The sequence below is a fragment of the Bufo bufo genome, unplaced genomic scaffold (genome assembly GCF_905171765.1).
Source record: "Bufo bufo unplaced genomic scaffold, aBufBuf1.1, whole genome shotgun sequence".
In the NCBI taxonomy this organism is placed as follows: Eukaryota; Metazoa; Chordata; class Amphibia; order Anura; family Bufonidae; genus Bufo; species Bufo bufo.
Genome location: NW_024400303.1, coordinates 218,966 through 246,774, shown reverse-complemented (window position 1 = coordinate 246,774; position 27,809 = coordinate 218,966). Strand labels below are relative to the sequence as shown.

Below are 27,809 nucleotides of genomic sequence, written 5' to 3'. Positions count from 1 at the left end.
AGAACTTGGTGATGTCACTAGCTTCTGTGATATCATCACATATGCTTGAATCTGATTGGTCCTCAGGCTCCTCACTAGTTAATAGGCAGGACCATCACCCCAACAGAGCCAAATACCACAGTCCATCACAAAATACTGCCAGAAGCACAAAATGCATCCCCAAAAACTTCCAATGGCTGGCCCTCTGGGCATCGGTCCACCAGGAAATTTCCCTGTAAGGTCTATGGTCAATCCACCCCTGACGCTCTCCTATCCAAATTACTCCTAATATAAAGCCAGAGATTGAGGTTGTAGGCATTTATTTTTACACTATATCTTGGGGGAGGGGGACAAGGGCTGGTGTTTTTTTTTTTTTTTTTTTTTTTGCCAGAGTTGATTTTTTAATGCAAATCCGGCCCTGCCAGTGCTATGCTGCTCCTTAGTCTTCATGTTATCACTCAAGCTGGTAAGTATTACAACAGCAAAATCTCCTCAAAACCATACAATATACTGAACCAATGAGGATATGGAGTAATTTAAAACATATCTTTTATTAGTTCCAAAAATAAAATAAATGAGGCTCAAACGATTAACCATAAATTGGTGATAAGGAAAAAAAATAAATTCTTACCACCTCTGGCGTGTGTTGCTGATTCTTTCATTCCAAGTCCAAAGGGGTAGTAATTATCCTGCAAATCTTGCGTCACAAACACAGAGCACCCGCTCCGATAGGGGTGACCTCGTCCGGAATCTGTCCCTTCAGTGGCCGTATCCCTAAAAAGCCCTCACTTTATTCCCATGGGGCGGGTGCTCTGTGTTTGTGAGGCAGGGACATATAGCCCCTTCCCTACTTACACAGTGTTTTTTAAGGGTAAGATACTTATTGTCCCTATGTAACAATCACAGCGTCCCGCCAAGATATTATTATTTACGGACAGAAAGATCCAGGATGGTAAGATTTACATTTTTTCCTTATTACCAATTTATGGTTAATCGTTTGAGCCTCATTTATTTTATTTTTGGAACTAGTAAAAGCTATGTTTCAAATTACTCCATATCCTCATTGGTTCAGTATGCTCCTTAGTCCTCCACTAAGTTTTGAACTCATTTGAGTGGAGCAGAATCATTGACCAGCCGCCTGTTTTACATGATATTTTTTCACACTTAAAAGTATATCAAAGGAGAGTGCGGGACATAAGATGTTCAGTAGAAGAATGGTTTCCGAATCAGGATGGAGCCGGCAAATGCCATTTCATATGGAGGTAGGGCCAGATTAAGGGTTCCAGAAGTACGGAGTACTCCATTTATTTGGGGCCCACTAAAGCAAAGCTTTCCTCCACCACACACTGGGGGACATATGGACTTATACACTGCTTTAAAATAATTCAGGAGGATTTGTTAGTGCAATAGGCTGGAGCATTTTCCTATAGTGTGCAAGCACGACCACCACTGCTAGATTGCAGGGTGGTTGTAACCACTGGATTCGAGTAGTGTATAATGTGAAGAAAAAATGAATCCGGCCAGCAAAGGAGGGAATTTGGACATTCACAATACATTAGTAAGTGCCTTGTAGTAACTTTCTCTACATGATAAATGCTATTTGCTAGACTCAGAGGAATTCCTGACCATTTCAAGTCTTAGCTGCAAATAGTTTCAATCATAGAATGCATACTGGGGGTTGTCTCTCGGACAGACACCATTTTGTAAGTGACAAGCAAGTGTCAATTATATTCCACAACAGTCCCCCCTTGGATTCTTGATTGTAGAACTTTCCCTGCCTAGTGAACCCTTGGGAATACCATTCGCAATCCTCTTCACCCACAGTGGCGACAACCTACACCTTTTGGTCAGACTCCCGGGTAATCGGACTTATGATAGTACCCTGGGATTCATCTTTCCCTATCTCGGTACGACATCGTAATTGGTGGGGGAACTGTGTTGAATTTTTTGGTTTCCATTTCTTCTTCACCATATAGCAGCATGATAGGCTGTTCAGTAGTTGAGGTCACAATATTTTCACATATTTTTCAGACACAGGGTACAATGCAACATAACACTACTGACATTAATACTAGCATCAAGACTATCACCATACCTATCTGGGTGAGGAAGGATTTCCAGTTTTTGAACCTTCCAAAGTACTCATCCCATGGGTCTGTTATCCCTGAGTTGCGTTTTAATTTCTCTGAGAGGTTATTGCTTCAGTTACCTTCCCTTTGGGGCCAGTGTTATCTGGGATGTAGGTGCAGCAAGTTTCCCCAATCATTTTACAAACTCCCCCAGTCTCAGCTAGGATCATATCAAGGGCCATCCTGTTCTGAAAGGCCACATCTGAAGTAGCCTCTAACTGTTCTGCAATTCCTTTTAGGGCATCACAGGTGTAGTTTACAAATCTTTGCTGATTATAATATATGTAGTTTATCCAGTTGACGTTCTTGTTGATTGTCACTATTGGGAGTAGGGATTCAAATCCAGCTGCCACCTGATCTCTGGCCTTAAACTCGTTGGGGACCCCCCTTGGGACTCCTATTGCGTCTATACACATGTGGGTCAAAGCTCCCCTGTGGGGAGGCCTCCCTTTTTGACCTCCCTAAATAGGTTTTTTGAGTATACCCTCTAACGGTGGGGTCATCTTCTAGTATGTGAAGGGGCATTATGGCTTTTGCTAGGGTGCATTCACTGGACCAATTGCCTTCTAACCTAGTTCTTATTTTTCCGTCTCCACAGATCCAATAGATGTCCCCCAAAGATACCCTCTGATTATGTGTTTCAGTGGACAGGTTGCTGTAGGATAAGCAGTACCCCTTTGTGAAGTTGCCCAAGAATTTCTGACTGCCACGGTTAAAGTAACAGGTGTAGTTACCGGGATATATGGTTATGCCTTCACCTGGTTTGGGGTTTTTTACTACCAGGGGGTATTTTCTCTTCCACTTTTCACAGGCAGAGTCATTCACACTAGTGTTGGTGTATAGGCTGAGGAAGCAGCTTTCAGTCTCAGGAGGCAGATGCAAGGGCACTGTGCCTAGGTGTGGGCGTGCCCCCCCCCCCCTTGCATATGTAACAGTTCGTCTTATTGTGTGTGTCAGCATTGTATTTCATCCATTCTAACCACAGGTTAGTGTCAGAAAATCCTGTATTGGCGGCCATAGTATCTTCAAAGGTGGGGTCTGCTATTACTGTCATCTGCCTAAGGGAGGTAGTGTAGGGTTTGGATGGACCCTTCTCTATCTTTGTGAGATTATGTAGGTCTTTGAGGTGGAACATGCCCATGTCCCCAGCAGTTGCCCCCATCCAGGTGCCTATAAGGTATGTCCCTGCCTCATTGGGGCTGGGGTTTTCTATTGTGAGGGTAAGTGGCATGTTGGAGCCTGTTTGTCCACTTGGGTGGCATCTTCCACTCTTAAACAGCGTCATGCGGGTAAGCAAGGATTTACCTATTTTGTCTTTTTTGTCTCGGGCACTCTGAGGTCTGTATCCCCATGGGTCACCCGTGTTCCACCTAACTGCTCCCCATGAGTTACACTGTTCCCCATACTAGTTATCAGTGACACAGATGTATGTAGATCTATGAAAAAATGTATATCGTGGCTCACCCTTATCTGATGTACGATAATGGTGCTATATTTTATGGGTGGTTCACCTATCCACCCAATAGCAGATAATTGAAATTAGATAAATAAAATAAGCACTCACCACCTGGTATAATATCAATAGTTTATCTATTCAAATATTTAAAATTGATTATAACACATATAACATTAAAACATAATTATAAATTCCTATACATTGGTGAATATATCTGTTAAATATTTCTAGTAGATATATCTTATCTCTTATTTCTTAATATCCGGAATAGATGTCCTAACTTTGGTATACCTAATACATTTGTACCATGTGTATCAAATAAGTATCAAGAGATGCATATAAGTATCAAAAATATATATATCAAAAAGTGTCCATGATGTGGCAACCTATTCAAATGATTCCAAGTGAAAAAATAGTGTTTCAGAAGTATATGTATACAGTCAAAAGTCAAGGTAAAATATGGTGTCAAAATAAAAATAAAAATATTCAATGTGATAAAATCCTTGTGCAGTAATAGGTATCCGGGCAGATATAAAGAATCAAGAGCTTGGGATAAACATTTGAGTCTCCCAATAACCGTCAGTATTTTTCCAATGGAGGCAATCAGTAGATTAGGTGTTAGTAATGGGGTTAGGTATTAGTATATAGGGATTGCGTCTGGGGCGTCCCCCTGATGCTCACCCTCTTACCTTCCCCTGCGTGGTGTTCGCTACTTTAGGTGGTCAGCTTCGGTGCGACTCGCTGTATATCACCGCTGAAATGTATGTAGATCTATGGCTGCCCGTTTGGTATATGCTACATTGCCATACTGGCATTGGGCACAATACTAGACTGCAGTAATCGAATTTGAAGGTAGCCACGTGAGTGCTGGAGGAATTAAACCAGAAAGTGGTCAATATGTAGCCATCCTTCTATTTTTGTTGGGTGATGGCCACTTGTCCTCCTGTCTTTGGAAGATTCTGTGTATATGTGACCGTGTAGGTGTAGACAAAAAGTAGCAGAGCGATAACTTGCAACAGGCATCATGCAGATTCAGCGGTGTTACCCTTGATATCTGGAGCTGGCACTCGTATTCTTTTGCAATGTGATGCGTGGATCCAGTTAGGTCTCCCCTCGAGTTTTACAGAAGTTGGGGTGGTCAGCAGCACCTGGTAAGGTCCCTCATATCGTGGTTCAAGGGTGCTTCTGATATGCTTTTTGACCACCACCCACTCTCCGGGTTTCAGAGTGTGGCTTCCTTCTAGGGAGTTAGGATCTGGAATGGAAGAGAAAACTTGTGCATGTATGTTAGACAATTGTTTACTCAGAGCTATCACATATTTGGCAACATATTCATAATGCATTTGCAACTTTTGCAGGAAATACTGTCCCATCCTTGGCCCTGTCCCAAATAGGATCTTGTATGGTGTCAGTTTGTGTGGAGGCCTTGGTGTGTGCCTAACTTAAAAGAGTGCTATAGGCAAGCACTGAACCCAATTGAGCCCTGTCTCCCTGGTCATCTTCAACATTTTTTACTTCAACACCCCGTTCAATATTTCAACTTTGCCGCTGCTTTGGGGCCTGTAGGGGGTGTTATACGCCAGGTGCGACCCTACCATTTCCCAGACTTCTTGGGCTAATCTGGCAGTGAATGCTGCGCCCTGAACACTATCAATGACCTCAGGTACTCCGAACCTACAGACAAGCTCCTGCATCAGTTTTTTAGCAGTAGTAGTTGCTGTCTGATTTCGGACGGGGTAGGCTTCTGGCCACCCAGAAAACAAGTCTATCACTACCAGCACATATTGAAACCCTTGGCACATTGGTATCTGGATATGGTCGATTTGTATCCTCTGAAAAAGATATAAGGCCTTTGGGCTCGGTTCTACCTGGATTACACTCTGCGCAGATGGGGCACGCTTGAGTATGTCTCACCAGGACGGGGGTGATCCCTGGGGCCACCCATATTTTATCAATTAGCTCTTTCATGATGGTTTTGGATTGGTGGGTGGGTCCTTGAGCTATTGAGGCTATTAGGGTATAGAAAGTTCTGGGTAGGCATACTCTCTTTCCCTGAGTCCGGATTAGTCTTCGAGGGCTGACTCTTTCAACCAGGTTTCCTTTTCCCTGGGAGTGGCCTGTTTCTACATTTGTTTCAGTAGGTCCCATGTGACTTCCTCTTGCTCCAGATCTTCTTGTACTGTCAGCATCTGTTCTGTCTGGGATCCTTCCTCTTCCATTGCTGCTCTCTTCGCGGTTTGATCAGCTAGGGCATTTCCTCTGGCCTCAGGTATGTGTATGGGCCTTTACCTTGATCACTGCCACTTGCGTGGGCAGGAGTACTGCTGCCATTAGAGCCGCTACTGCTGAGGCATTTTTGATTGGGGTTCCTGCGGCTGTGATCTAATCCCATGCCTTCCATATTAGTCCAAAGTCATGAACCACTCCAAAGGCATATCTGGAATCCATGTAGATATTAGCGGTGGAATCTTTTGCCATAAGGGAAGGCTTCGGTGAGGGCAATGAGTTCAGCCTCCTGTGCTGACTGGTCTGGGCGCAATTGTTTTGCACACAGCACTTCATGCTCACTAGTGACTACCATGCCTGTATGGGATTTCCCTTTGTCATCGACGTACCTTGAGCCGTCCACAAAGAAGGGTTTGTCAGAGGAGTGTCTTGGACCGATGGTGGTGTCCCTACTTCAGCTTCCATCATTGTGATGCAATCATGATCCTGTTCCTGGCAAAGAGAGTCATTTGAGGTCCAAAATTCTTCCTCCTGAAGATCTTCTTCAGCATGCAGATCAATAAAATCTTCAGAAGCATCTCCTGAATCTCTAGTATACTCCCCCCTTGGAAGAGGAAGGAGTGTAGCAGGGTTAAGTATGTGACATTTCTGAATGGTGACATTATCTGGCAGGGACAGACTACACTGCAGCCGGAGGTGGCGTTGTGCAGTGAGGTGTTTGGTGAGTTTGGGTAAGAACTCCAGTAGCGTGACCTTGATGACATATAGCCTGAAGGGAAGGCTGTAGTTAGGAATCCCAAGGACCGGAGCGGTTGCAATTGCTGTCTTCAACTTGTCAAAGGACTCATTTGTCTCCCATGTTAACTGGAACGGAGAGGTTGCATTTCGGGGAATACAGTAATATAGGGGCTGCATCAGTACTGAGGCATTGGGGAACCAGGGTCGGCAGTTTACTACCTTGGGCAATACAGTGTCCAAGAAAGACTACCTTGGGTAAACACAATTGGAGTTTGGTTTGAGATACTTTGCAGCCCAATTCGGCCAGGAACTGTAGGAGATAGATTGAGCAGGACAGATATTCCTGAAAGCTTGAAGCACAAAGGAGGATGCCTCTGGCTGTACCGCGATGTAGGCTAATAAGGTAGGCTTCCTTGTAACTCGGTAGTTTATACACAGGTGCTCAAGGTCATAACGAAATCAGAGCAACGCAACACATAAAACACAGTGTATCAAAATCTCATCAATTACTGTGGGGTTCTTACTTGCGTGCCCTCAAAGGCACCCCAACTGCTACCGCACCCCTTCCTCAGACAGATGACAAGAGGCTACACCAGGGGACACAGTATAGGCAAGATTACTCAGTTTTCTTACCTCATATCACGGGTAGCGATCCCGGTGTCCGGTGGTGCGCCCCTACTATGTCTGTTCTCCGGGGGTACGGAGATCAGGGGGGCCCAACCTTCGAGCCCCACACGTCGGGCGCCAAAATGTTCTGGTTCTGATCAATGGTCAGGTAGGTTGATACACTGCTCCAAATTAGATAAATAGATACATGCATGCATGGCGAGAGAAATAACACTGACACTCTAGATAAGGTCAAAGCATAACTCTAATTTATTAGGTGGGGGCTTCACATTATATACCTTCCATATTAGTGGGAGGAGTGGGCTCACATGATTGGTCTTTTAGCAAGAAGGAATGTAAACAGGAAATAAGTTTAAGGCCTCTTTCACACTACGTTTTTTTTTCCGTTTTGCGGGCCGTTTTTTACGTTCCGTATACGGAACCATTCAATTCAATGGGTCCGCAAAAAAAACGGAATGTACTCCGTATACATTCCGTTTCAGTGTTTCCGTATCTCCGTTCCGTGCAAAGATAGAACATGTCCTATATTTGTCCGCAAATCATGTTCCGTGGCTCTATTAAAGTCAATGGGTCCGCAAAAAAAACAGAATGCATACGGAAATGCATCCGTATGTCTTCCGTATCCGTTCAGTTTTTTGCGGAACCATCTATTGAAAATGTTATGCCCAGCCTAATTTGCTCTATGTAATTACTGTATACTGTATATGCCATACGGAAAAACGGAACAGAAAAACTGAACTGAAACGGAAACACAACGGAAACAATAAACGGAACAACGGATCCGTGAAAAACGGACCGCAAATAGCCATACGGTAGTGTAAAAGAAGCCTAAGGCATATGTATGATAGAATTCCTGACAGTTTCAAGTCTTTGCTGCAAATAGTTTCAATCATAGAATGCATACTGGGGGTTGTCTCTCGGACAGACACTATTTTGTAAGTGACAAGCAAGTGTCCATTATATTCCATAACACATGTTTACTTCATATGGAAGAGGGGAATAAGCTGCTCCCAGACATGCCAAACATTTGTTTGCCCAAATACCTGTCACTAAGGGCTCATGCATACAACCGCCTGCCGGCCATGCCTGTGCTGCAGACGGCACCATGTGCCCGCCATCTGCGGATGCGCACCTATTCACTTTTTTGCAGTGTAGAGGCGCGGACAGAAAACCTACGGAAGCACTGCACAGTGTTTCCGTGGGCTTCTGATCCGTGCCTCCATCCTGCATCTCACTGTATCTTCACACGGCCGGTGCCCATATATTGTGGACCCACTATTTGCGGGCCACAATATGGGCAAGGTCGTGTGCATGAGCCCAAGGATGTGTTTATGCAGAGGTGCCCATAGACTAACAGCCAAACGTATGCCAAAACTGTACTGTTGGCATACACTTGGTAGGTATGCATTTGTATACCTTTTTATACTTCCGTTTAAATCCTCCAAAAAATAAGAAACTATGCCCGCTATCTCTATATTCACAGTCATACATGGAAAGCTAGATAAATAGTATAGATTTATAGTGGCTCACCCTTCTGATTGCTAGGGTAGGTGCTCTAACTAAAGTGTGGTTCACCCCAGGGCCGGCCTTTGGGGTGTGCGGGCTGTGCGGCCGCACAGGGCGCCATAGTAACAGGGGCGCTGGGCGGCCGACAGCTCGCAATTTAATATGCGGCAGGCGAGGCTGCACTTGTGTTCTCCCTCGGGGCGCCCCCTCCATCTCCCCCTCCCCTGTCTGACCTGATTCCTCCTCCCCTGTGTCTGACCTGCCTGCTGCCCCCGCCGCTGCCAATAAGAAGAGAGGCAGGAGGAGGAGGGGAGGGGAGGGGCTGTGGCCACTGCGCCACCAATGAAAAAAACTGACCTGAAATACAAATACAGGAGGCGGGTGCTGGAATCAAATAGCCGGCACCCGACCTCTGTGACAGGGAGCTGCGATCAGCTGCAGTTGAGTTAACCTTTCAGGTGCGGTACCTGAGGGGTTAACTGCCGCTGATCGCAGCTCCCTGTCACAGAGGTCGGGTGCCGGCTATTTGATTCCAGCACCCGCCTCCTGTATTTGTATAAGAAACGTTGGTGGCACAGTGCGCCCCCCCCCCCCAACACCCCAGTATAAGAAACGGTGGCACAGTGCGGCCCCCCCCCCCAACACCCCAGTATAAGAAACGGTGGCACAGTGCGGCCCCCCCCCCCAACACCCCAGTATAAGAAACGGTGGCACAGTGCGCCCCCCCCCCAACACCCCAGTATAAGAAACATTGGTGGCACAGTGGGAAGTGCCAGTGAGGGTTAAAAAATAATAAAAAAAAATTAATTCACCTCCTCCAGTTGATCGCATAGCTGCCGGTCTCCTGTTTTCTTTAGGACCTGTGGTGACGTCACTGAGCTCATCACATGACCCATTACCATGGTGAAGAAAGAACAGAAGACGATCAATTGGAGGAGGTGAGTTAATTATTTTTTAACCCTCATTGGCACTGCCCACTACGCCACCAATGTTTATTATATTGAGGGGGGGCGCACTGCACCACCAATGTTTATTATATTGGGGAGGGGCGCACTGCGCCACCAATGTTTATTATATTGGGGGGGGGCGCACTGCGCCACCAATGTTTATTATACTGGGGTGTTGGGGGGGCGCACTGCGCCACCAATGTTTATTATACTGGGGGGGGCGCACTGCGCCACCAATGTTTATTATACTGGGGTGTTGGGGGGGGCGCACTGCGCCACCAATGTTTATTATATTGAGGGGGGGCGCACTGCGCCACCAATGTTTATTATATTGAGGGGGGGCGCACTGCGCCACCAATGTTTATTATATTGGGGGGGGGGGGCGCACTGCGCCACCAATGTTTATTATATTGGGGGGGGGCGCACTGCGCCACCAATGTTTATTATATTGGGGGGGGCGCACTGCGCCACCAATGTTTATTATATTGGGGGGGGCGCACTGCGCCACCAATGTTTATTATACTGGGGTGTTGGGGGGGCGCACTGCGCCACCAATGTTTATTATATTGGGGGGGCGCACTGCGCACAACGATGGGTTAGGGAAATTTCACAGCAGAGTGCGCATGCGCTGGGAGCCTCGCCGGCGGTTAGGGTAGGGAAAAATTATGGGCCAGTGCACAGGTGCGGTGATCGGATGGATGTTCTCAGCTGGACACCGGCCGACACTGCGCATGCGCTGGGAGCCTCACCAGCGGTTAGGGTAGGGAAAAAGCACTGGCCCGTACGTAATTTTTCCCTTCCCTAACCGCTGGTGAGGCTCCTGGCGCATGCGCACTCTGCTGTGAAACTTCCCTAACCTGTCGTTGTGCGCCTGCGCGGCGCTGCACACCTCCTCACGTCATGTCCGGTGCGACTGGAAGTGACGAGGGTAGGGAAATCTCACGAAGTAGGGAAGTATAACATTACACCGGCCTTTGGGGTGTGTGGGCTGGTAACTACTTGGTTGGATAGTCAGCCAGCCTATGCCATGATGCCAGCAACAAGCAGTGTTTTTTTTTTTTTTTTGGGGGGGGGGGGGGGCCACAAGGTTAGCTCGCACAGGGCGCCTGAACACCTAAGGCCGGCCCTGGTTCACCCTGACCACAATAGGGGGTTAAGAATTATAAATATGTTTTATAGTGGGCACTCAATATCTGTTGCTATACATCAGGTCTGATTTATTGTAACTTATTTATTAGATAGTCATTAATTCATAACAATATAACATACCTACAATAAATAGAATAGAAATAGACAGTATATAAAATATATAAAATACAAAATATCTCGGTCTGTTGTGAAATATCGCGGTTTGTTAGAATTGATGACTTCAGATATATATCCAATATCTCTAAAACATATTTAAAAATTTATATAAAAATTCTCATGTGTCCTTATAAACGCTGAACCTATGTTCCTAGCGCTTCAGAGTCTCAATCGTATATTATATTATTGGTAAGAACAGTTCACAGTCTTATGCGGTATATCCGTGAGTGTAAATGTTCAATTGTACTCACTATTTGAAGTCCGGCTTGTACGTATCAGCCCGTGGTAGTTGGAACCTGCTCACAACTTATTACTGTGGACCCCACGTGTAGCTGGCGTCCTGCGTCTTACTAGCGTTCCATGTGGTTCGGGCGTCGGAGGAATCTTTACTGGTTAGTTAGTTCAAGGTTCCTTACGTTGAGTCAGGGGTGATGTCAATTACCGTAGCTACTGAGGAAGAGGTCAGAGGCTTTGAAACGCGTATAGCGGTTGGGATCCTTATATTGAAAAAGACACCTCATCATATCGGAAATATCAGCTGATCAACACGCATAGTTACGGACATAACCGCAGAGACGGTAATTGACATCACCCCTGACTCAACGTAAGGAACCTTGAACTAACTAACAAGTAAAGATTCCTCCGACGCCCGAACCACATGAAACGCATTTCTGGCGCAGTTTTTGTCTCCTTTTTATTCTACATCTAAAAGCTTTAGGTGTCCAAAGTGATTGTTCCTTATCTCCTCACCCCAGGCAGTGGGCAGCAGTCGGTGACTGGAGTTACGGCCGCAGACGATGGTAACAGTTACTGGCGAATCCGTGGGAAGACGTCGACTGTTTGTGAAAGAGGAACATTGGTTAAATGTGGACACTTTATCCGTCTAACACATGTCAATACAGGACGAAATCTACACAGCCATCACTTCACATCTCCATTATCAGGAAACCAGGTGGGTTCCATGATAACAAAAAATTATATAAATTAATTTTTTTCCATTTTTCTGTCAGCTTCTGCATGGATTAGGTCATGTGCTCCACTGCAGCCAGTGACTGGCCTCAGCGGTGTCATGTCCCAAAGAAGCATGTCCTGTCACATGATGTGCATCTTGGGGACACATTACCGCTGAGGCCAATCATTGGCTGCAATGGAGCACGTGACACGATCCATGCGGAAATTGGACAGACAGGGACCAGAAGTCCAGTGAATAGAGCCAGGGAGTTGCAACAAAGCAGTGGGCGGCAGACAAACATGGATTTTTACACAGGAAAAGAAAAAACAAATCTAGTTCCGATCACCTTAAATTTAATTTTTCTTATTGGTCCCAAAGCAAGTAATATTAGTGTGATATTTAATCACAGATGTGGCTCCCAAGAATGTAGTATTGAAAAATCCAAGAGCACTCCTAAAATCTTGGAAAAGATCGTACTGTTTATCTGGGGAACGTATCTTCTTCCTCACCTTCCTGTAATCTCCTTTCAATGTTCACAAAACTTCTCAGTCACATAAACATAATTTTCGGATGTAAACCACAGTGCGACATCTGCGTGCAGCCAAAACACTGCTCATATGTAACAGCCATTGACCACAGAATTTTGCGGGTAAAATTGATGGATAATCAGCAGATTTGTGCAGCCATTGGCTGCCGCATGTATCCCTCAGAGAGTGCGGAGGGCACTTCTGTAATATACCATATTTTTCGGGCTATAATATATTTTCCATTATTCCTCCGACCTCTGTATTAGACCCCCATTCCTCTTCAGATCAAACCCCCAAGCACCATCAGACCAAAAACAAGCAAAACTTACCTCTTCTGCTCCAGACCGGAGCCTCGTCCTGCACTCGCCGCTCCCTAGTCGTCTTCCAAGCCCAGTGCTGCACTATGACGTGACATCACACAGCATCAGGTTATAGTGTGCGCCTGCTGTAAGCAGTCAGGACACAGTGCAGAGGAGTGGTGAGTAAAGCCAATGCTGCGCTTCCCTTATAGATCCCTGTGCCCTTTGCATCCATAATGGAAGTGTTCAGTATCATTTGGACTATAAGAAACACTGCCATTTTCCCTCACTTTTTTTCGTCTTATAGTTCGAAAAATATGATACTGTGTTTATTTCACTCTTTTAATGACCAAATTGGCCCCTAAAGTTCAGAGTGTCTATAGCGCTCCGGAATCTGTACATTGCTGACATGTATACGCGATGTACAGCTTCCTCTGTAACTGCAGGCATAGGGGCACACATTGCTACTTCTGCCTGTGCCCGCTCTGCTCCGCTAAAGCCTGGCATAGCTCGTAGGTGCGAGGTCTCCTGAATCGATGTGCTATACCAGGCTTTAGCTGAGCAGAGCGGGCTCAGGCAGGAGCAGCAGTGTTCTATGCAGAGCCCCTGCCTGTGCCCGGTCCACTCGGCTAAAAGCACTGCTTAGTACATGGTTCCGGGACACCTGCACCTTATGCCTCATGCACACAACCGTTGTTTTGGTCCGCATCCAAGCCGCAGTATTTGCGGCTTGGGTGCGGACCCATTCACTGCAATGGGGCCGCCAAAGATGCGGACAGCACTCTGTGTGCTGTCCGCATCCGTTGCTCCGTTCCGTGGCCACGCAAAAAAAATATAACATGTTCTATTCGTGTCTGTTTTGCAGACAAGAATAGGCATTTTTACAATGGGCCGCCTGTTCCGTTCCGCAAATTGCGGAAGGCACACGGGCGGCTTCCGTGTTTTGCGTACAGCAAAAAACGGAACGGTCGTGTGCATGAGGCCTATATGTTATGTCAGGTTTTAGCTGTGAGGATCAGACACAGGCAGAGCAGCTATGTGCACTCCTGCCAGTACAGAGCTCACTGTGCATGCAGTTTTGTGGACTCCATACACGGCATACATGTCAGCAGTGTACAGATTTGAAAGAGCTATAGCAGCCTAAATTTCGGAGGCCTATTTTATCATAAAACAGTAAAGAAAATAAATTGTATTACAGAAATGAATCATATGCTATTTAGAATTGTTTAAAAAAGTTATATAAAAGGTTAGTTGTCCTTTAAAACCTGTAGACTGTCTATGGCAGGGGTGCACAGCCGGCGGGCCGCATGCGGCCCCCAGAGCCAAGGTTTGCCGCCCCCATCCTCCTGGACAGAAACACAGATGATCGTGTGATCAGCTATGTTTCTGCCATGAGCGTCACACGAGACAGCATTACAGCTTCTGCTCCCGCACTGTAACAGGAGCAGGTCTGTTCACGGCTGTCGTGACAGTAGGCGAGCCAAGGAGAAGGCAGAAGCAGTGTATCAGCGCTTCTGCCTTCTCCTCAGATAGGTGAGCGGTGGACTATGCAGGATGGACCCGGTTTTAGGCAGAGGAGAGCAGAGCCTGGAGGGTCAGGAGACCCTGCTCAGCTCTGTCTTGTACGAAGCAGGTTGGTTTCCCTGTAACTTGGGCTCCTTTGGATGTACCAGTTACAGTGGAACTAGTGCAAAAAAATCTCCTATTGTCTCCTAAAGGTCTTTCAGTGACCTCTTGGGGACAAATTATGTGGAAAAAATATATATATAAAAAAAAAAATGTTAAAAAATTATTTAAAAAAAATAAATAAAAGAACATTTTTATGATCCATTGGGGGACATTTTGTGTTGCAAAAATATATACGTATATAAAAATAAAAAAAATTATAGAAAACTATTTAAAACATTTAAAAAAAAATAATAAACTACAAGTAAAATAAAAAAAAGTGCAAAATAATAGTGTTCATTGTCCCCCAATATTAGCCTAGAGGTTTGGACCCTTTAAAATGTAACTTTTATTGGTTCAATTAAAAAGCAAAACACATCACCCTGTGATAACTGGGTGACCGAAAAATATCAGGACATGATGTCGCCCAGCTACCACCGTGAATAGGTGAAATTAATAAGATGTAAATAGTGCAAATTCCACAAGGGCACTTGTGACATTAGTGATAGGTATAGGTTTTGGGGGAAGGTTAGGGCACTTTTGATGGGTGCTGGGGATGATTCTCTCCCTGTACCCACCCTAGGTTAACCCTTTGCCCAGGGATGATGGTGGGATCTCCCTGTCCCCGTGCCTGCCCTGTCTGGCCCTGTACAACCCTGCACGTTAGAAATTTCACACAAATAATGATGTCAATTTTAACCCCGACGCATTTCCCCACCACGGTTCATCAGGGGGTCGGTTAGAGGAGGATAATAGTTGTAAATAACATCATAGATAAAAAAATAGATAAACAAATGTACTATGTCCTGGGTGATACAGTAAGGCAAGCCATGCTTGGGGCTGGATAAATCACAAAGGCTCTCTTATTGGTGAAGAGGGATGTCACTGATGTGCCCCAACGATGTCCGGACTGCCACCTGCCGTGTTTGGTAAGGCAGTTCATTGTCCCCCAACAGTCTTTTTATGACCCCTTGGAGGACATACCCATATTTTTTTTAAAGGAGAACAATAAGAAAAAAATATTTTTCATTAACCCTCAGGTCAGACCAGCAGTCAGAACCTCAATATTAATCAGACCTCAGCTCACAGCCCCTATCAGACCCCCAATGTTAATAAGACCTCAGATCAGACCCCAATGTGAATGACCCCCAATCAGACCTCAGATAAGAGCTGCATTGCCTCTCATTAGCCCCCATTGCCTCTCATCAGCCCCTATATGAGCCCCCATTCCTCTTAGCAGCCCCCATGCCTATGTGCAGCCACCATATGTGCCCCCATGCCTCTTAGTAGCTCCCATATGAGCCCCCATGCCACAGAAAACTTTAAAATTCGATCCACTTCCTCCTGCTGTCAGCTGTGCTGTGAAGGCTGCGCACAGCGTGAGATCACAGAGCGCACTCACTCTGTGCGCATCCCTGCACAGCCGACAGCTGAGGACCAGGAAGCGGTGAGTACAGAGACTACACCGCTTCCCGGTCCTCCGGTACTAATGAGCGCTTCCATAATGGAAGCTCTTCATTAGTATTCGCCCCATAAGATGCAGGGGCGTTTCTCCCCACTTTTAGGGGGGGGGGGTGCGTCTTATGGGGTGAAAAATACGGTATTATGTGGCAAAAATATACACTGCTCAAAAAAATAAAGGGAACACTTAAACAACACAATGTAACTCCAAGTCAATCACACTTCTGTGAAATCAAACTGTCCACTTAGGAAGCAACACTGAGTGACAATCAATTTCACATGCTGTTGTGCAAATGGGATAGACAACAGGTGGAAATTATAGGCAATTAGCAAGACACCCCCAATAAAGGAGTGGTTCTGCAGGTGGTGACCACAGTCCACTTCTCAGTTCCTATGCTTCCTGGCTGATGTTTTGGTCACTTTTGAATGCTGGCGGTGCTTTCACTCTAGTGGTAGCATGAGACGGAGTCTACAACCCACACAAGTGGCTCAGGTAGTGCAGCTTATCCAGGATGGCACATCAATGCGAGCTGTGGCAAGAAGGTTTGCTGTGTCTGTCAGCGTAGTGTCCAGAGCATGGAGGCGCTACCAGGAGACAGGCCAGTACATCAGGAGACGTGGAGGAGGCCGTAGGAGGGCAACAACCCAGCAGCAGGACTGCTACCTCCGCCTTTGTGCAAGGAGGAACAGGAGGAGCACTGCCAGAGCCCTGCAAAATGACCTCCAGCAGGCCACAAATGTGCATGTGTCTGCTCAAACGGTCAGAAACAGACTCCATGAAGGTGATATGAGGGCCGACGTCCACAGCCGACGTCCACAGGTGGGGGTTGTGCTTACAGCCCAACACCATGCAGGATGTTTGGCATTTGCAGAGAACACCAAGATTGGCAAATTCGCCACTGGCGCCCTGTGCTCTTCACACATGAAAGCAGGTTAACACTGAGCACATGTGACAGACGTGACAGAGTCTTGAGACGCTGTGGAGAATGTTCTGCTGCCTGCAACATCCTCCAGCATGACCGGTTTGGCATTGGGTCAGTAATGGTGTGGGGTGGCATTTCTTTGGAGGGCCGCACAGCCCTCCATGTGCTCGCCAGAGGTAGTCTGACTGCCATTAGGTACCGAGATGAGATCCTCAGACCCCTTGTGAGACCATATGCTGGTGCGGTTGGCCCTGGGTTCCTCCTAATGCAAGACAATGCTAGACCTCATGTGGCTGGAGTGTGTCAGCAGTTCCTGCAAGACGAAGGCATTGATGCTATGGACTGGCCTGCCCGTTCCCCAGACCTGAATCCAATTGAGCACATCTGGGACATCATGTCACGCTCTATCCACCAACGTCACGTTGCACCACAGACTGTCCAGGAGTTGGCAGATGCTTTAGTCCAGGTCTGGGAGGAGATCCCTCAGGAGATCGTCCGCCACCTCATCAGGAGCATGCACAGGCGTTGTAGGGAGGTCATACAGGCACGTGGAGGCCACACACACTACTGAGCCTCATTTTGACTTGTTTTAAGGACATTACATCAAAGTTGGATCAGCCTGTAGTGTGTTTTTCCACTTTAATTTTGAGTGTGACTCCAAATCCAGACCTCCATGGGTTGAAAAATTTGATTTCCATTTTTTAATCTTTGTGTGATTTTGTTGTCAGCACATTCAACTATGTAAAGAACAAAGTATTTCAGAAGAATATTTAATTAATTCAGATCTAGGATGTGTTATTTTTGTGTTCCCTTTATTTTTTGGAGCAGTGTATAAAAATAAAAAAAAGTAATAAACCAGTTATAAAAAAAAATATAATAAAATACAAATAAAAGGAAAAAGTGAAAAATTAACAAAGTGTCAGTGTCCCCCCAAAGGTCTTTTTATTACCTTTTGGGGGATATATTTAGTAGCAGAAATATATTAAAAATTAGGTTAAAAACACAAAAAAATAATAAAATACATAGAAGACAAAACACCCACACCAACCAAAACGGTCACCATTATCGCCCTATTCACGTGAAACCATACATATTATTAGATAACAAAACAACTGACACAAAATAGGGAACTAATTAGAGTAATTTATTTTGGTGTCAATTTTTTCATATTTAAAGAATAAAGAGCTATAGTTTGAAAATACTTTAAAAAAATGTTTTGTACAGTTTTTTTCCCCCAAATAAAAAATAAAAATAAATTATAAGGCCCTATGTGTCAAGTAAAAAATTGTTGCAAAAATTATTTCGGTAGTCACGACACATAAAACATAAAGTTCCAAATGTTTGAACCACCACGTGCGCTCACAAAAAAATTGACTGTTTAGGCCTGGTTATTAAAGTGTTAACCAATAAACACTTTCCCCACTAGTAAGGTAAAGTGCTTACTGGTTAATACATGGCGCCTGTAACTGGGGGGCAGGAGGTGGTAATAACCAATGAGCGCCAGCCTCTGCAGTAAAGGAAAGCTCTGATTTATGAATAGGAGGCAGGATGGAAGGAAATGTCGCCACTTTTACTGGGTTTTTTCTGTAAAAAAGACTTTTTAACAGGTTCCTGCAGCACTGCCCCTGAATTAAAAGATTTATATTTACATGCTCCATGCCGCCCTGGTCTTTTGCGCTGCCTCCATCTTCCGGTTCCCGCGCTGTTTACACCTGGCAGTGCATGGCCATGGTCACATACGCCTCTCCAGTCAATGATTGGCTTCAGTGGTGACATGCTGCTTGTGGCCACATCACTGCTGAAGCCAGTCATTGGCTTGAGAGGTGTATGTGACCATGGCCATGCACAGCCAGGTGAAAACAGCGCGGGTACCGGAAAATGGATGCAGCAGGGGCAGTGCGGAGGACCGCACCGGTAGGGGAGCAGGTAAGTTTAACTTTGATTTAAGGGGCCATGCTGCAGGAACGTGTTCGAAATTCATTTTCACTGGGAAATCTCTTCATAAGAACGCTCATTCATAATAACTGGCCGGTATAATCGCGCCGCACATCTTTGTGTAATCAGGGATGTGCTGCCGATAATCAATATAACTAAATGAAGGAGGAAGGACTGTGATGGCGATCACTCCTCCCCAATCACTTTACATTGGCCTGTGTAATAGGCTGATGCAAATGAGCGCTCATCAACATTTATTTTTATTTGCGGCCCCTTGAAATAGAGCGTTGTGACAATGCGGCCCTCAGACCAAAAAAGGTTGTGTGCACCCCTGGTCTATGGGATAATGATTTAAAGTGGTACTACAGCTAAAGTTTTACAAAAGCTAAGGAATGCTTTAAATGGTTACCGTACCTTCAGCAAACTGTATAAATCATTTCTATGGGTGAATATAAGAAACTTTGTAATATATATTATCAGAGAGGGAAAAAAATGACAGAGCTGAACCCGGACAACCACTTTTTTTTATTTTTATAATTGTCTTTTTATTGAAGGAAGTACCGTATTTTTCGCTTTATAAGACGCACTTTCCCCCCCCCCAAAAGTGGGGGGAAAATGACAGTGCGTCTTATAAAACGATGGTTGACTTTTTTTACAGGGCTGACACGGATGTATCGCGGGCCGCTATTCTGCACAGTGTGGCCGGCGATACAGTCACAGTGCAGGGAGGGAGGAGGGGCTGGAGGCAACTCACAGCGGGCCCGGTGCAGTCACTGTAGTACACCGGGCCCCGCGCACAGAAGTCTCTTAGTATGTAAAATCTTTCATTAATGCTTTATACCATAAATCGCTCTCCTTTTGATAAACTTTACTAGCCTAATCGCCTGCATCAGTACTCACTATGAATGTAGCGTGCGGTCCGGCCGGCGTGTGACTGACGTCACGCTCCTCCCACTTCATTAATGAAGCAGGAGCAGGATGAAGTCATGCGCCGGAGGGACCGCACGCTACATTCATAGTGAGTACTGATGCAGGCGATTAGGCTAGTAAAGTTTATCAAAAGGAGAGCGATTTATGGTATAAAGCATTAATGAAAGATTTTACATACTAAGAGACTTCTGTGCACGGGGCCCGGTGTACTACAGTGACTGCACCGGGCCCCGCTGTGAGTTGCCTCCAGCCCCTCCTCCCTCCCCGCACTGTGACTGATGTATCGCCGGCCACACTGTGCAGCATAGCGGCCCGCGATACATCCGTGTCAGCTAGTTTATCAAAAGGAGAGCGATTAATTCAGGATTAAAGAAAAATTTTACATACAAACAATAAAGTACTGTAATGCTGTGAAACATAGGGCCATGAGGGGGACCAGCATAAGATGCTATATGTGTGTCACCCACACATATAGCATCTTATGCTGGCCCCCCTCATGGTCCTATGTTTCACAGCACACATCCGCCATAACAGTGCATCATCCATAGATCCCCCCCATAACAGTGCATCATCCACAGATTCCCCCCCATAACAGTGCATCATCCATAGATCCCCCCATAACAGTGCATCATCCATAGATCCCCCCCATAACAGTGCGTCATCCACAGAGCCCCATAACAGTGTCATCCCCAGACCATTAGTTCAAAATCCACCAAAAGCACACCTTTTGGTTCAAAATATTTTTTTTCTTATTTTCCTCCTCAAAAACCTAGGTGCGTCTTATAATCAGGTGCGTCTTATAAAGCGAAAAATACGGTATATAAGAAACATAAACATTTCTTTGTGAAATCTGTTAACATCCAAGTGACCAGCATACATGAAAGATTTGACATTGCAAATAATTTTCAAAAATGCATACCAAGCAGTTCCATTTCTGCCAACACATATTGGTATAAACCACAATCAATAGAAAGGTAAATTTGAGCAGGCTAGTTTACAACCAAAGAGGCTGAACCCAATAGTAATATAACTGGACAAGAACAGTCCTCGAATATGTTTATGTAATATATAACAATTGAGTTACAATGGTCAAAAGACAAGACACAAGAGGGTAGAGGGGGGGGGAGGAATGCTACACAATGATCTCTGTGAATGTGTCCCACGGCTGCCATACTTTATGAAATTTGTCTGTAGTGTTATTGAAAAGCGCGGTTAGGTGTTCCATTCGTCTAACATCCATAACACTGGAGATTAGGTCAGGCCGAGTCGGTATGTCCTGTCTTTTCCAGTATTTAGCTATAAGGCGTCTAGTTGCCGACAATATACGAAGCACTAAGTAGAGTACATGTTTCTTTAGTACCGTTGGAGGCATGTTCAGTAAAAACATATAAGTGTCGAGTGAGAATTTTACATTAGTTAGTTGCAGAATAAGGTGTTGGGTTTTGTTAGGAGTTATACATGTTAACATGTTTACTGCCACCTGTAGGCTATATAGATATGACAGTTTATAACCTTTGTTATATTGTTTGTGTCTGAATAAAGTTTGTTGAATTACCTCACATCACCTCAGGAAACATGGTGTCAGAAGTGGAGAGGGCTTTGGTGTTGTAGAAACCACTAAAGTCCTAATATCAGAACAAAAGATCAACAAGAATAGTTTCTCTGGTAATTTATTAATAAGAGACACACCGTGTTACAGAAAATGGCTGCAAACAACTTCCCTGTGCCGTCTCCCATGGACTGTAAAGGGGACCTGGCAGTTAACTGGACATATTTCAAATCCCAGTGGGAAGATTATGAGGTGGCAACTGAACTTGATAAGAAAGACTCCAAGGTAAGGATAGCGACACTGCGCTCAGTGATGGGGAGAGACGGTCTGCGTATTTATCAGCACCTCTCACTCTCTGATGCCGACAAGCAGGACATAGAGAAAACTCTGGATGCATTACAGAGCCATTTTATGCCTTCACGTAACATCATTTATGAGAGGTACATATTCAATACCACAAACCAAGGCCCATTGGAAACTATAGATCAGTATGTGACTAGACTGAGGCAGCTAGCCGCTACATGTGAGTTTGGAGTATTACATGATGAACTTATCAGAGACAGAATAGTTCTGGGATCAAAAGACATTAATGCTAGAAAGCGAATGCTCAGAGTACCAGACCTGAACCTACAGAGAGCCATTGATATGTGTAGAAGCCATAAACTTACAGAAAAGTCAGGCCGGACTGGAGCGCAGCGGTGGGGGAGGACGCGCATGAAGAGGCCGGGCGGTGAAGGACTGGTGAGGAAAGGGTTAAGATGTTTGTGGGGGCGGTGTAAGAGGTAAGGCGGGAGTTGCCAGGACGGCGGGGGGCGTGGCCGGAGCAGTGACTGAGGAAGGAGGCGGAAGTGAGGTCAGTGCGGCCAGGGGAGACAAACGTGCAGGACGGGCCTCATGATGTCGGCGCCAGGGATGTCGGTGGAGGAGATGCTGGAGAGGCTGAGGCGAGAAGCGGAGGTGAGGGGGCCTGGCTGGCTACAGGAGCAGGTGGGCGCCTGCATTGTATCGCCTGCTCCGGTGGCTACCCCCATTGCTAGGGCTGCCCGGCTGCGGCGGAGTATCCCGCCGGCACGCCTAAGCCCTGAAATCACCCCCCGGGCCCGGCGCCGAATAGGGAGCCCCCCTGTGGACCCTCGGCGGCGGAGAGCGGCCGCTCAGCCTCCTGCGAGCCGCTCTCGCCGTGGGAGGAATCCCGATTCTCGGTGGGGCCCTGATAGGAGCGGGACGCCCCTTCCCCCGTTCCCTGCAGCAGTCGACTCGGATGCGGGACCAGGGACGGTGGACCGGCCCAGGCCTTCCTTAAGCGGGCGGTCCACTCGGCAGTCAGATAGTATCAGGCTTCCTCGGGCTGCTCTGAGGGGAGAGGAGTTCCAGGGCAGGCCCAGAGAAGATTCCAGCAGCGTGGAGGAAGATCCCCTTGCGGTGGTGGGTGCTGCGGTCTCGTCCAGGCGTCCAGCCAGCGTGGTGCAGAGGGTCGTGCAGATGGTCCAGGAGGAGCAGCCGTCGACGTCCAGGAGCTTTGAGGGTGAAGTGGCATTACGGCGGGAGTCAGGATCTACGGCAGCGGGAGTCACAGCGCCCGTGGTGCCTGGTGAGATTGGTTGGGGATCTGTTTTAGCTCAGGGTTTCCCGGGTGGGGGGGGGGGGTGAAAACATGGGTGAATTTGGTAAAGGTTTGGGGCAGTTTTTGGGGGGATTGGCGGGTTGGTTGTCAGGTATGGGTGCTGGCGCTGGGTCTCCTTTGCCGGGGTGGGGAGTGGTGCCGGGGCTAGGGTCAGGGACGCAGGTTGGTACGGCAGGGGCAGGGTCGGTGTCAGTGGAGACGCAAGCGGGGGGGGAGGAGGAGGGGCAAAGGTTGGATGATAGGGCTCGGGGTGAGGTGTACGTGTGCTTTGAGGGGCCGCTGGGGGCTCATTTAAAGCAGGAAGTGAGAGAAAAGATCTGGAAGGGGGAGTATGTAGAGATATTCTCGCTGCTCCCGTTGGAAAGGTTTAACCTGGATAGGGGTAAGAAGGATGATGGGAAAAAGGAGGAAGAGGATAAGCGTAGGCATCGATTGATTCCACGTACTTTTGCTAATTGGCTACAGGCGTTTGCCATATTAGCAAGTGTCATTGGTGAACGGGCGCCGGAATGCTGTTCGGCGCTTTTTTGCTACCAGGACGCTATAGGGGAGGCTTATAGGGTGTATGGGGGTGCGGGCTGGCTCCGTTATGACGAGCAGTTCCGGCAGCGTAAGGCGGTGAGGCCTGATATCCGGTGGGATCATAAGGATATGGGGTTGTGGTTGAGGGTGACGGCGCCTCCTAGGGCTGGGCAGTCCTTTCGGGGGGAGTCCGGGGGGTCATCCCCCGGGGCGTTGGCAGCAGCATCGGCAAAAGGGTTGTGCTTCCTTTTTAATGAAGGAAGTTGCAGATTTGGTGCCAAGTGCAAATTTAAGCACGAGTGCACGGGGTGTGGGGGAGCCCATGGAGCTAACCGTTGCTTCAAAGGGGGTAAGAATAGGGGGGGTGATGGTGCTGGAAAAGGGACGGACGCCGGTGCGGGTGGAAGAGATGCAGGTGTTCCTAGATAGATATCCGGATCGGGTGGCAGCCGGGTTGTTGGGGGATGGTTTTAGGTTTGGCTTTCGTATTCCATCAGTGGTTACGGCGGGGCCTACGGTTCTTAAGAATCTTAGGTCCGCGCTTGTTCACGCAGGGGTTGTGGCGGAAAAGTTAAAGAAGGAAGTGGAGTTGGGGCGGATGGCGGGTCCTTTCAAGGAGCCGCCGATTCTGGGTTTGAGGGTGTCCCCGTTAGGTGTGGTGCCTAAGAAGGAGCCGAATAAGTTTCGGCTCATTCATCATTTGTCTTATCCAAAAGGTGCGTCGGTCAATGATGGTATAGATCCTGAACTTTGTTCGGTGGTATATACCTCCTTTGATGCGGCTGTAAGATGGGTGAGGCGGTTGGGGCAGGGGGCGTTGATGGCTAAGGTGGATGTGGAGGCGGCCTTTCGGTTGCTTCCGGTACACGTGGAGAGCATGGGTTTGTTGGGTTGTTTTTGGGATGGCGAATATTTCGTGGATAGGTGTTTGCCGATGGGGTGCTCTCTGTCATGTGCATATTTTGAGACCTTCAGCTCGTTTTTGGAATGGGTAGTGGTGGAAGTTTCAGGTTGTTCATCCGTTATCCATTATTTAGACGATTTTTTGTGTTTAGGGCCGGCGAATTCGCGGGTGTGTTCTTTGTTGCTGCACACGGTGCAGTCGGTTTTTGCGCGTTTTGGGGTACCATTGGCGCATGAGAAAACGTTTGGGCCGGTGACAGAGTTGTGTTTTTTGGGGATTGTCATAGATACTGAGCGGATGGAGTGCAGGCTTCCGCTGGATAAGTTGGTGGATTTGCGTTTGGAGATTGATAGGGCCTTGGGCAGGGAGAAGATTAGGCTGAGGGAGTTGCAGTCATTGTTGGGTAAATTAAATTTCGCTTGTCAAATTATGCCAATGGGTAGAATTTTTTGTAGACGACTGGCTGCTGCTACGGCGGGGGTGTCAGCGCCGTATCATTTTATCAGGTTGCGCAAGGAGTTGAAAGGGGATTTAAGGGTGTGGGCAGAGTTTTTGGGTCAGTACAATGGCAGGTCTTTAGTGATGGCGGAGTTGTGTGATAGTGTGGAGTTCGAGTTGTACACCGATGCGTCGGGGGGAGTGGGTTTTGGGGCTTATTGCCAAGGACAATGGTGTGCGGGGGTATGGCCGGATTCGTGGGTAATTCGGGGTTGGGTGAGGAACATGGCGTTGTTGGAACTTTTTCCCATTGTGATGGCGGTGGTATTGTGGGGTGAGAAATTTGAAAACAGGAAGGTGCGTTTTCATTGTGACAATTTGGGGGTGGTGCAGGCTATCAACAGTTTGTCCGCATCTTCCCCGCCGGTGGTTAGGCTGTTACAGTTTCTGGTATTGCGATGTTTGTCGATTAATATGTGGTTGGTGGCAGAACATGTGGCTGGTGTGTCTAATTCAGTGGCGGATTCTCTTTCTCGTTTACAGTGGGAGCGGTTTCGGCTTCTTGCGCCAGAGGCGGAACCGGAAGGTCTGGAGTGTCCGCCGTGGCTGTGGGGGATCCTGGAGGAGAAGTGATGGGGATGTTGAGGGATTCGTTGAGCCCGGGTACCTGGAGGGAGTATGGTAAGGCGTGGGCGACTTGGGAATCTTGGAACGGGTCCTGGGGGGCTGGTGTAGGGGATGGTGATGTGAGGTTGTTGATGTTGTTAGGACAGTTGAAGGGTGAGGGGTGGTCGGTGTCAAAGGTGAACCACTTGATTGCGGGGGTAGCGTTTGGCTTTAAGTTGCGGGGGTTGCCGGATTTGACTAAGGGTTTTTTGGTTAGGCAGGTGTTGAAAGGGTGGCGTAGGGGAGCAGGCAGGGTGCCGGATTATCGGAGGCCGGTGTCCTTCGAGTTGCTGGTGAAAATGGGTGAGAGGTTGAGTTGTGTTTGTAGTTCCAATTGGGAGTTAGTGCTGTTCAGGGCTGCATTTGCTTTGGCGTTTTTCGGTGCTTTTCGCTTGGGGGAGTTGGTGTGTGACAGTGTGAGGAGAGCAGGTGGACTTAGGAGTGAGGATGTTGAGTTAGCTGGGGATAGGGTGTATGTCCGGATTCGGAGATCAAAAACTGATCAGGAGGGCAGGGGGCAGCGTTTTACGTTGTTCCAGGTACCAGGTTGTAGTATGTGTCCGGTGCGGTGTGCAGGGTCTTACGGTGCGGGGCTACCGCATAATGAGGTTCCTTTCCTTAGGCATGAGGATGGCTCCTTTTTGTCCAGGTTTCAGTTCCTGGCGGTTTTTAAAAAATGTTTGAAGCTTTTGGGCGTGCCGGTCAAGGAGTATTCTGGTCATTCGTTCAGAATTGGCGCGGCAACTGAGGCAGCCAGGTGGGGCGCCAGTGAGGAGGTGATTAGGAGGATTGGGCGTTGGGAGTCGGTGCGGTTGAAATCATATGTTAGGCCAGCGTTATTGTAGTGGTACGGTTGGTGTTAGGTGGGTTTTAATTTGTTCTTTTTTGTGTGTTCACAGGTCGGACGGAGGCGGCTTTGGTATGGATTCTGGGGCACTCCTATGTGTTCTGGGGTGCGATCAGAGCAGATGTAAGGCCGAGTGGGCGACAGTTGGGTTTTAGTCCGGAGTGCGCTACGGTCAGGTGGTTAGGGGTTAGAGGTATGTTGTGGGGTGGTGTTTTGCGGGAGGTGCATCATTTCGTGCGATTGGATCGCCCTCCGGATGTGTTAGTTTTACATGTAGGGGGGAATGATTTGGGTAAGCGTCCTTTTAGGGAATTGGTCCGTGACGTCAAGTTTGACTTGCTCAGGATTTGGGCGTTGTTTCCGGGGATCGTAACAGTTTGGTCAGACATTGTGCCGCGGAAGGTGTGGAGAGGTGCGAGGTCAGTGGAGAGCCTTAATAAGGCGCGGATTAAGGTGAACAGAGCAGTTGGCCGGTTTATGGCAAGGAATGGCGGTGTGGTGGTGCGGCATGAGGTGTTGGAGAAAGGCGAGGGTGCATTTTGGAGAGCAGATGGAGTGCACCTGAATGCGGTTGGTACGGATTTGTGGGCTCTGGGGATCCAGAGTGGTGTTGAAATTGCGTTGCGGGTGTGGAGGGACGCGCAGGGTTGAGGTTGTCAAGCTGCGCGTTCTTGGAGGCGGGGGAGGTCCTTGAAGTGGAGGAATATGGTGGTACCTGAGGATGGGAGGGCCCCGCGGGAGGGGCTGGACTCTCATTGAGGAGCTGGTAGGAACTAATTACGCGTTCCATCAGTTGCTGCCTCCGAGCTGGGTTCAACGGCTGGGGGCAAGATGGAGACGCAGGTGTTCCAGTGTTTATGGAGTTATTGGGGCTTCTAGGACCTCCCTCGTCAGGGGTTAACTTATGTTATTTATTTTGTATGTATTCAATAAACGGCTGCTGTGGCCGATTAAATCCAAGCAGTGGTGTGGTGTGTTTATTTCTTGGTTAGGATGTGGGGTTGGGGGTAGGATGATGGTTGAGCTAGTGGGACTGAACAAATAGCCAGTGCCCTCTTCAAGTCAGGCCGGACTGGAGCGCAGCGGTGGGGGAGGACGCGCATGAAGAGGCCGGGCGGTGAAGGACTGGTGAGGAAAGGGTTAAGATGTTTGTGGGGGCGGTGTAAGAGGTAAGGCGGGAGTTGCCAGGACGGCGGGGGGCGTGGCCGGAGCAGTGACTGAGGAAGGAGGCGGAAGTGAGGTCAGTGCGGCCAGGGGAGACAAACGCCCACCCACCCGACCCTAGTGGAGGTGGAATGAGGAGAGCGTTGTTGTGTTATATGTCGCGGCAGTCGTGGAGGCGGGGGAGGTCCTTGAAGTGGAGGAATATGGTGGTACCTGAGGATGGGAGGGCCCCGCGGGAGGGGCTGGACTCTCATTGAGGAGCTGGTAGGAACTAATTACGCGTTCCATCAGTTGCTGCCTCCGAGCTGGGTTCAACGGCTGGGGGCAAGATGGAGACGCAGGTGTTCCAGTGTTTATGGAGTTATTGGGGCTTCTAGGACCTCCCTCGTCAGGGGTTAACTTATGTTATTTATTTTGTATGTATTCAATAAACGGCTGCTGTGGCCGATTAAATCCAAGCAGTGGTGTGGTGTGTTTATTTCTTGGTTAG

The 27,809-nt window shown here is 47.6% G+C and overlaps 2 protein-coding genes across 2 annotated transcripts in view; both read left to right on the top strand.

Moving 5' to 3' along the window:
• Positions 1–3,241: 3,241 nt before the first annotated feature.
• Positions 3,242–27,809, top strand: part of LOC120983873 (stromal cell-derived factor 2-like) — a 39,540-nt gene continuing 14,972 nt past the window's right edge. Inside the window, exons 1-2 of the mRNA XM_040413262.1 lie at positions 3,242–3,328; positions 11,632–11,865. Coding sequence (XP_040269196.1) covers positions 3,242–3,328; positions 11,632–11,865 — 321 coding nt within the window. The remainder of the gene's footprint in view (positions 3,329–11,631; positions 11,866–27,809) is intronic.
• Positions 25,147–26,829, top strand: LOC120983869. The gene is made up of 2 exons (XM_040413258.1): positions 25,147–25,323; positions 26,208–26,829. The coding sequence occupies exons 1-2, from the start codon at positions 25,275–25,277 to the stop codon at positions 26,804–26,806; spliced, it is 648 nt and encodes a 215-aa protein (XP_040269192.1). The 5' UTR covers positions 25,147–25,274; the 3' UTR covers positions 26,807–26,829.

Excerpts from the sequence above, each read along its gene's own strand:
- LOC120983869 (XM_040413258.1), top strand. The coding sequence starts at position 25,275 with ATGGGGATGTTGAGGGATTCGTTGAGCCCGGGTACCTGGAGGGAGTAT. Across the intron at positions 25,324-26,207 it reads GGGTACCTGGAGGGAGTATG|GTCGGACGGAGGCGGCTTTG; the intron begins GTAAGGCGTGGG and ends GTGTGTTCACAG.